The sequence below is a fragment of the Chionomys nivalis genome, chromosome 4, assembly GCF_950005125.1.
Source record: "Chionomys nivalis chromosome 4, mChiNiv1.1, whole genome shotgun sequence".
Lineage (NCBI taxonomy): Eukaryota > Metazoa > Chordata > Mammalia > Rodentia > Cricetidae > Chionomys > Chionomys nivalis.
The window spans coordinates 21261195-21270726 of NC_080089.1; the positions used below are offsets into that span (position 1 = coordinate 21261195).

Consider the following 9532-nt stretch of genomic DNA (forward strand, 5'->3'; position numbering starts at 1 on the left):
AGGCAGGAGGGGCTGGAGAAATGGGTCAGCTATTAAGAGCATAGGCTACTCTTGCAGACAATCCAGGTTCGATTCCCAGCACTCTCATGGCAGCTCACGGCCACTTCTAACTCCAGGTTTAGGGGAGCCGATGTTTTCTTCTGACCTCCACTGGAACACACGGCTAACACACGCACATGCAGACAAAACATTCACTCAGCAAAATAATTCTTTTTTAAAAATGTAATTTTAAAAAAGTTCCAGAGCCGGGCGGTGGTGGCGCGCGCCTTTAATCCCAGCACTCGGGAGGCAGAGGCAGGCGGATCTCTGTGAGTTCGAGACCAGCCTGGTCTACAAGAGCTAGTTCCAGGACAGGCTCCAAAACCAGAGAAACCCTGTCTCGAAAAATCAAAAAAAAAAAAAAAAAAAAAAAAAAAAAAAAAAAGTTCCAGGTCAGCCTGAGCTCTGTGAAACATTGTCTCAAAACAAGAGATAAATACATGCAGTTATTTAAGCATGAATCGAGTTGGCCTTAATAATAAAAATCCAGAGTCAGGTATTAGGGTACAAAAGCAGGAAGATCAGAGAAGCAGCACCTCCAGCCACTAGAGAGAACTTTTACCTGTACTGAATTCTCAGACCAAAGTGGGCGAGATCTGTTTTCAAAATCCTCAGAAAGGAGGCCTTGAGCTACTGCCCCCACCTTATATTCCTCTCCCTGCCCAGCCACATCCCTTCCTTCTCCACCTCCCTAGTGTTGGGATTAAAGCTGTGGGACTCCCAAGTACTGGGATTAAAGGTGTGAGCCACCATTGCCTGGCTCTGTTTCTCTTTGAGACTGGATCGATTTAGGGTAGCCCAGGGTGGCCTTGAACTCACAGAGATCCTTCTGCTTCTGCCTCCTGCGTGCTGGGATTAAAGGTGTGTGCCACCACTGCCTGGTCTCTATGGCTAACTAGTGGCTAGTTCCACACTCTGATCTTCAGGCAAATTTTATTTGCTAAAGCACAAATAAAATATCACTGCAGACATTTGCACATAGACTTTTAATTTTGAATGATCCCCCCTGGGTCCCCTAAGTCCCGATTCTATCAAGGCGTGAGGTCAGGCTCCCATGCAGTGTCCACCAGACTCCAGAGGTAGTCACTGATAGACTTCTGTGAGAGCTGTGTGCTGTCCAGGTGGATGGGCAGGGCCACAGTGGGGCCGTGGTGGACTGAGGGTACAATGAAAGGAAAGTATACATGGTCCTCCCAGACGCAGGGGAAGCAGTCTCTGTTCACGTTCGGTTGTTTTGAGATGGCTCTCACTATCTTAGTCCTCCGGCCTCAGTTTCCCGTGCTGGGATTGCAGGCGTGTGACACTGCACCAGGCCAATGTCCTTTCTCTGTGGCATGTGGCTGCAGACACGCCAGTGCGCCTGCCGGTGCCCCTTCTATCAGTGTCCAGGAATTAAGTCTAGGTCACCATGCTTTGTGGCATGTGCCCCTACTCACTGACCCATCTTCTTAGCTCCCTAATATTTATTCATTTTGAGACAGGATTTCTCTGTGGAGCTCTGGCTGCTCTAGCCCAGGCTGCTCTCAAACTCACCGAGATCTGCCTGCCTCTGCCTCCCGAGTGCTGGATTAAAGGTGCCTGGACTTCCCTAATTTCATTTTTTTTTTAATATTTATTTATTATGTATACAATATTCTGTCTGTGTGTATGCCTGCAGGCCAGAAGAGGGCACCAGACCCCATTACAGATGGTTGTGAGCCACCATGTGGTTGCCGGGAATTGAACTCAGGACCTTTAGAAGAGCAGGCAATGCTCTTAACCACTGAGCTATCTCTCCAGCACCCCCCCAATTTTATTTTAATTAAGAATGGTATTTTTGCTGGGTGTGATGGCATATACCTACAATCCCAGCACTCAAGGGGCAGAATCAGAAAGTTCCTCATAGACTTGCAGCCAATTGGGACTAGACAATAGGTTCCAGGTTGCCCCACTATTGAGTGCGGAGCCCAAATGCTCCGCAAGCACTCTACTGCATCTGTGTCTTCTGTCTAACCCCCTCAGCTTTTTAAATTTTTTTTTATTTTTGGTTTTTCGAGACAGGGTTTCTGTGTGCAACAGCCCTGGCTGTCCTGGAACTCCCTCTAGACCAGGTTGGCCTCAGACTCACAGAGATCCACCTACCTCTGCCTCCCAAAGGCTGGGATTAAAGGCGTGCGTTACTACCGCCTGGCCTCTTTCTTTTTTTAACGATTTATTTATGTGCATTGGTGTTTTGCCTGCATTTCTGTCTGTGTGAGGGTGTTGGATCCTCTGAACTGGAGTTACAGACAATCATCAGCTGCCACATGGGTGCTGAGAACTGAACCTGGGTCCTCTAGAAGAACAGCCAGTGATCTTAACCACTGAGTCATCTCTGCAGTCCCAAAAGCTAACTACTACCCCAGTGCACAGATACACTGTTGAGACAGGTTACTTCTACATTTGGACGTGATGAACAATGCCCTATGATCTTCAAGAGCCCCCCTTCATCTCTCTGGAGCACATCCCCAGAAATGCCCTGGCTTGTCTGGAACTCCAGCATGATCCACCTACCTGCCCACTGACTTCCTAACATGGAGGATCTAGGTTTTCCCCAGCTATGCAGTGATTCTCAAAGGATACTGCCTTTGATGGTCCCCGGCTCACACTCATAATCCCATTCTATTTTACTGATGCAGCGATACAGCTGAGCCACATACACTGCAGAGGGGATGGTGACTGTGGTGTCCTCATCCACTTTTGTCTCCTGTTGCTGAAGATCCGCCTCCATCTCTCTGAGTTCCTGCAGCTCTGTGGAGAGCTGAGTGTAGTCAGTTAAGGCCCAGGCTCATGGGGGACTAAGGACAGTTCCCTTACCAGACACCAAGTCAGAGCACCTGGAGCTCAAACATTTTCTTCCTATTTTTGTCCTTCATTGTTAGGGATAAAAGTCAAGACCTACACATGCTAGGCAGGGGCTCTACCTGAGCCTCACCCCAGCCCCTCACTGGGGGATTCTAGGCAGGGGCTCTACCACTGAACCACACCCCAGCCCCTCACTGGGGGATTCTAGGCAGGGGCTCTACCACTGAACCACACCCCAGCCCCTCACTGGGGGACTCTAGGCAGGGGCTCTCCCACTGAACCACACCCCAGCCCCTCACTGGGGGATTCTAGGTGGAAGCTCCAGTACCGAGCCGCATCCTAACCCAATCCAAGTACACTCTGAGATAGGCTATTTGGTACAGTTAAGGATATCAGAGTCTGGCCTGCAGACAGGCATCCTCCTTGCTGGCATTCTGGAGCTCGATGTCCAGCTGCTGTAGTTTGGTGCCTTCCTGGCGCATGGATTCCTTCAATTCAAGAAGGCTTTGAGCCACTTCCTCCTCCACAGCCAGGACCTCTGCAATGGGACAGAAGTAGGTGTCCTTGGATCTGTCCTTTGCTCAGGAAGACTCCAAAGAGATATGTGTCACTACCCAGTCAGAGTTCTGCCACTGCGCCCACATCCGCTGCCCTAGCAGCTTCTGAGCACCTCCCAGAATTTGGGTGTGCTCCTGTTTGCCAGAACACACTCAATACTGAGACTGGCAGTGTGAACCTGTAATCCATTCCTCTGGGGCAGAGGCAGGAGGATGTAGAGTTCTAGGCTGGCTTGGGTTAAACTCAGAGACTGTGCCAAAACAAACACAAAAATAAATCAGTCGGGTGAGATGCCAACAAACCTGACGAACTGAGTCCTGTCCCTAGGACCCACTTGGTAGAGGGACAGAGCTGACTTCCCCAAGTTGTCCACCATGGCTGTTTTGTATGGTGTTGGGGGTGGAAGCCAGAACTTTCTATATGCTAGGCAAGCACTTTAACTTACCCACTAAACCAGCACTTTTTATCTTTTGTTTGAGGGGTGGTATCATGTAGTTCAGGCTGGCCTCTACCTCCCAAATGCTCAGAGTCAGTGTACAGTTCCCTCAATGTCTCCTGTTAAAACTGTCCCCCCTTTGGGTGGGTGTTGAGTGGCAGAGTCAAGGGTCTCACTATGTCCAGGCTGGCCACAAACTCTTGAGCTCAAGGAATTCTTCTGTCTTATCCAAGTTGCTCTACAGAAGCAGGTCATAATATATGGCCAATGGAGCCGGGCGGTGGTGGCGCACGCCTGTAATCCCAGCACTCGGGAGGCAGAGGCAGGCGGATCTCTGTGAGTTCGAGACCAGCCTGGTCTACAGAGCTAGTTCCAGGACAGGCTCCAAAGCCACAGAGAAACCCTGTCTCGAAAAATCAAAAAAAAAATATATGGCCAATGTATAGCCACTGAATTACTTCACTGTAGGGGTGAGGGCTGGGTGAGTTTGACATAGGGTTTCTTTGTAAGCCAATACCGGTCAGAAACTCTATGTAACTGAGGTTGGTCTTGAATTCTCAGCAAACCTCCTGCTCTACTCTCAAAATCTAAAATCAAATGTCCAAGTCATCACTGCCTCATTCAAATAAAAAATACCATGGTTTGTATAGGAAGTCGGAGGTCACCCTGCAGAAGTCAGCTCTCCTCCACCGTGCAGCTCCTCCGGACCAAACTGAAGTTGTCAGGCTGGGCAGCAAGCGTCTTGGCCTGAGACAGCTCACTTCTATCTGTTTGCTCCCAAGGCCCCATGCAGGTCTTGTGTGCTCTGAGCTAGTCGCCTAGCACTGTCTTTTGGTCTTTTGACATAGGTCTCACATATATGAGCCTGGGCTTGAATTCTTTAAGATCTTAAGTCCCCGACTCCCTGCTTGTGTGATTGCTGGTTTCACAGGTTCACACCTCGAGCCAGTTTAACGCAGCTCTGAGAACGGAACACAGGGCTTCATGCGCTCCAGGCAAGTACCCTGCCCCCAACTAAGCCACAGCCATGGCCCCTCTCCCATGCTCTGGTTTTCAGAAGCTTACTTTATTCTTAAGCTTTATTACCTTATTGTTTCTTAATTATATATATATGTGTGCCTGATGCCCGTGGAGGCCACAAGGGTCCAAGAGGTTGTGAACAGCCTGACATGGGTACTGGGAACTGAACACAGGCTGTCTGGAAACAGGGCTCTTAACTGTTGAGTCTCTAGCCACAACAAGGGCTCATGCTGACATCTCAAAGCATTCAAGCACACGTATCTACTGAGCTGGTTTCTCTGGCACAGGCTAAGCAATTCATTTATACAACTGTTTATGGTAACTTCTTATGGGCAGGCCTGAAGGCCTCCAGGGCAAACATGGCCTTCCCACCCCTTCTCTGCCCACTCTCTCTTCACCTCTCTTACAGGAGGGTTCTTTATAAATGGGTGAAGTATTTCACTATGTAAGTGTCCTAGATACACTGGGGGTTCCCCCTCCTCAGGCATCTGCCATTGGGACTTGTGTGCAGCCCTGCATGGCCTGGGATTTGCTACAGAGACCAAAACTATATCTGTTCTCTTGGTTTTTCGAGTCAGGGTTTCTCTGTAACTTTGGAGCCTGTCCTGGAACTAGCTCTTGTACATCAGGCTGGCCTCGAACTCACAGAGATCCACCTGCCTCTGACTCCTGAGAGCTGGGATTAAAGGCATGCGCCACCACCACCCGGCTCTATTAACAGCTTAGTGTGCAGGGAGGTATGATCTCAGCACTGGAGAGCAGACAGGAAGGACTGTTTGAGTTTCAACCAGGCTCAGCTACAGAGTTCTAAACTAGCTTGAGCTATGTTTAAGACTGGGTCTTGGCAAGTTTTTTTTTTTTGGTTTTTCGAGACAGGGTTTCTCTGTGGTTTCGGAGCCTGTCCTGGTACTAGCTCTTGTAGACCAGGCTGGACTTGAACTCACAGAGATTCGCCTGCCTCTGCCTCCCGAGTGCTGGGATTAAAGGCCTGCGCCACCAACGCCCGGCTGAGTCTTGGCAAGTTTGTTTGACCCATCTGCAGGTATGGGTGGGAGGTAGGTAGGAAATAAGATGTATGCTTGCCCCTGATTGGACCTGCTGGGAAATGTAATGAATTACAGTTTTTCTTTTTTGTTGTTGTTGTTTTTTGTTTTTCGAGACAGGGTTTCTCTGTGGTTTTGGAGCCTGTCCTGGAACTAGCTCTTGTAGACCAGGCTGGCCTCGAACTCAACAGAGATCCGCCTGCCTCTGCCTCCCGAGTGCTGGGATTAAAGCGTGCGCTGCCACCACCCGGCAGGTTTTCCTTCTTAAGCCCTTGCCGTTTTCCAGGAACCTGGGTATGGACCTGGTGAGAGCCCATCTGCCTGGCCAGTATTTAATTAAAGCTTGCTTCAGATTTGGCTTAAAAAAAAAAAGGACCGAGTCTTGGAAAGTTCCTAAGGGTCAGGCCCTGCCAACTCCCATACTTGCTTCTATACATCCACTCTCATGAAACTCGTTTCATAAGGGGAGGACCGGGCTAAGGGGTGAGGGCTCTCACTTGGAAGACCCCTGACTTCCAGGCCAGCTTGAGCTATGGAGTTCATGTGGAGTCTGGCACTGCGAGCGCTGACACTCATCTCTAAGTCTCTGGGCGATGACTATGGTCAGATGGGGAAACTGAGGCCCAGGGGCCCCACCCTCACCCCGAAGCCGCTGGTCGGCGTCGTCCTGCGTCTCCAGCAGCCGCTCCACCATCTGCTCGTGGCGCTCGAGCAGCCGCCGCAGCTGCGCCTCGGCGCGGTTGGCCCCCAGCAGGCTCAGCAGCCCGTAGCTCACCTCCTCGATGTCGCGGAAAGCCGCCATGACTGACCGCGCCGAGCCCGAGCCCGCGCAAATTTCTCTCCTATGGTCCCGCCTCCTTCCCAGAGCGCCTAGGTCTCATTGGCTGGGTCCTACGTCCGTCTATGGCGTCGGGATGAGCGGCCATTTTGTGGAGAGCTATGCGCAATTTCTCCTGTCACTCACGTGCGATGGCCAATCATCGTAGGGAGGGCGTGTCACGAGGGGCCAGTCCTCGTTCGGCCCAGTACGCATGCGTCAATTCTTCGGCGGGTCTGTTGCGCATGCTTAGACTTGAAAGTTGCGGGACCCTAGAGCTGTTTGCTTCTGTTGGTTGCAGGCAGACTCTAGAGGCGAAGCGGTGAATCGCTTATTATTTTTGCTTGAGGTTTTTTTGTTTTTTTGTTTTTGTAATTTACTTTAGAAATATATTAACTATACATAAAACCAGGATGGGAGGGCAGGGGAGGTGTTGATACTTCCTGTATAGCCCTGGCTGTCCTGAAGCTAGCTGTGTATGTTTGAGACCACCAGGCTGGCCTCAAACTCACTGAGATCCGACTTCCTCTGCCTCCTGAGTGCTGGGATTAAAGGCATGCGCCGCCACTACCTGGCAGACTTATTTATCTTTATTTTATGTGTATGGGCAAACGTTTTGCCTATGAGTACCACATACTTGCCTGATGCCAGCAGAGGCGAAATATGGGCATCTGATCTTTTGTAACTAAATATGGATGTTTGTGAGTAATGTGGGTGCTGAGAATTGAACCCAGTCCTCTACAAGAACAGCCAGTGCTCTTTACCAACGATACATTTCTCTAGCTCCTGCTTCTGTGTTTTTCAAGCGTTTAAGTAGGGGCCTGTGTGTGCTTTTAATCCTAGCACTCAGGAGGTAAAGGCCGGAGGATCTCTGTGAGTTTGAGCTCCAAGACAGACAGGATTATATAAAGAGACCTTGCCTAAAAAAACAAAACACACCAAAAATAAATAAAATTTCTAAGTAGGAGTCTAGCATGCAATCCCAGCACTCAGGTGGTGGGAGTGAGAGGATTGATGTGAATCCCAGGCCAGCCTGGGCAACAGGCTGAGTGAGGCCCTTGTCCCAACAACTAGAGCAAGGAATCCTGAAGTTGAGCATGCTGGTTCATCCCTGCCACCTCAGGGCTCCAGAGGCTAAGGAAAAGAGCCTCTACTTCAGGAGTGATTCCAGACCAGCCTGACTACAGAGTGCGTCCTGTCTCATTAGATATACACACCAGACAAAGACATGTGCACTGATCTCATGAGCTGTTCTCTGACCTGCACACACCCATGCATCTCACACTAATAATAAAGAGAAATTAAATTTTTTTGAGGCAATCAAAAACCAAAACAAGCCGGGCGGTGGTGGCGCACGCCTTTAATCCCAGCACTTGGGAGGCAGAGGCAGGCGGATCTCTGTGAGTTCGAGACCAGCCTGGTCTACAAGAGCTAGTTCCAGGACAGGCTCCAAAACCACAGAGAAACCCTGTCTCGAAAAACCAAAAAAAAAAAAAAACCAAAACAAAAAGAAAATGAAAAAAAAAGTGGAGGGGGCTGAGCTCTCACAGCAGAAACTGTTCCTGCTTCACCTGGCAATGTAAAGCTGACAGTCAGCCCTCCTTCATTGGGCCTAAACTCAGTAAATTGCATAACAGTGAAGATAGCCTAGCACACAGGTGGCCTGAGTTAAAGCCTTGTGGGTGGGGACCCAGGGTTCAGTTTCTGGGCTGCAACCCTGCCAGTGACCTTGGCTCCTACCAATTCTTCCCAAATCCTGGGGCTAAAGATAGCCTGCTCTTATCAGCAGGGGTGGGGGTTAGGTGATACGTACTGGGATTGGGCAAGAGGACCCAGCAGACACAAATCCCCTGGCCAAAAGAGCCACCCACCTCATCTAAGAGCAAAGGGTGTGCCATCTCTCTGCCATGGCCAGAGTCCCTGTCCAAAAAGAGGCACACACCTACCTCTTACCTCCGAGCCATTTCTCCAGCGACGCACACACTTCAAAAGACCTAGAGAGTAACTTCCTGGTGCTGGGGGGTGGAAAGCCTGGCCTCAGAGGCTGCAAAATGTTGAGGCAGAACTGGAGAGAGCGCAGGTCCTTAACACAATAGAAACACAGGGCTGGCCTAGCCCCAGGGTGTGGTGGGTTCAGCTCCCAGGACTTCCTAAAATCAGGTGTGGAGCTGTTTATAATCCCAGCCCTCAACTGTGAATCAGGTGTCAAAGAGGTTAAAAACAAAACAGGGCTGGGGTGTGGAGTGGGCTGGTCAGTAGAGAGCTTGCGTGGCGTGCGGGAAGCTCCGAGAGCTAGTCCTGATACTGCGTAATTTGGTGGTGCAAACAGGCCCTGGCACTGGGTGGGGAGGGCAGAGGCAGGGGGGGTCAGGAATTCAAGGTCATCCTTGATATAAGATCAAGGTTAACTTGCCCTACACAAGACCCTGTCTCAAAAAACAAAACGAGGAAGCAACCACAAACCAACCAGAATAAACAACCAGCCAACCACACTAGCACGCCTGTGTTTCACCTCAGCTGTGGCGCAGAGGCAGACAGATCTCTGTGAGTTCAAGGCCAGCCTCGTCTGCACTGGGAGTTCCAGGTCAGGCAGGGCTACACAGTGAGACCTTGTCTCAAGACCTAAAACTAATCAAACAAAAACCAACAAACAAGAGCAAAGGAGGCTGGAGAGATGGCTCAGTGGTTAAGAAAGAGCACTTGCTGCTCCCATCATGAGGGCTGGAGTTTGTTCAAATCCCAGCGCCCATGTTAGGTGGTTCACAAACATTTGTAATTCCAGCTCCAAGGGATCCC

At 50.2% G+C, this 9532-nt stretch overlaps 1 protein-coding gene across 2 annotated transcripts; it reads right to left on the minus strand.

Annotated features, from left to right (window-relative positions):
* Positions 1–828: 828 nt before the first annotated feature.
* On the minus strand, positions 829–6738 carry Spc24 (SPC24 component of NDC80 kinetochore complex). 2 transcript variants are annotated; one of them, XM_057768157.1, is made up of 4 exons: positions 6562–6738; positions 3256–3400; positions 2718–2822; positions 829–1195 (listed from the first exon to the last, which is right to left on the minus strand). In XM_057768157.1, the coding sequence occupies exons 1-4, from the start codon at positions 6719–6721 to the stop codon at positions 1123–1125; spliced, it is 483 nt and encodes a 160-aa protein (XP_057624140.1). In that variant the 5' UTR covers positions 6722–6738; the 3' UTR covers positions 829–1122. The 2 variants fall into 2 exon arrangements, with proteins under 2 accessions (XP_057624140.1, XP_057624139.1); XM_057768156.1 differs by having other exon boundaries at positions 2641–2822.
* Positions 6739–9532: the final 2794 nt, after the last annotated feature.

Bases quoted from the DNA above. Each gene is read 5' to 3' on its own strand.
- Spc24 (XM_057768156.1), bottom strand. From the start codon at position 6,721: ATGGCGGCTTTCCGCGACATCGAGGAGGTGAGCTACGGGCTGCTGAGC. The intron at 2,823-3,255 runs ATATCCTTAACT...AACTGACTACAC, and splicing joins TGTCTGCAGGCCAGACTCTG to TCAGCTCTCCACAGAGCTGC. The intron at 1,196-2,640 runs GTATCCTTTGAG...TTGTACCCTCAG, and splicing joins GCCGGGGACCATCAAAGGCA to TCCACCACGGCCCCACTGTG.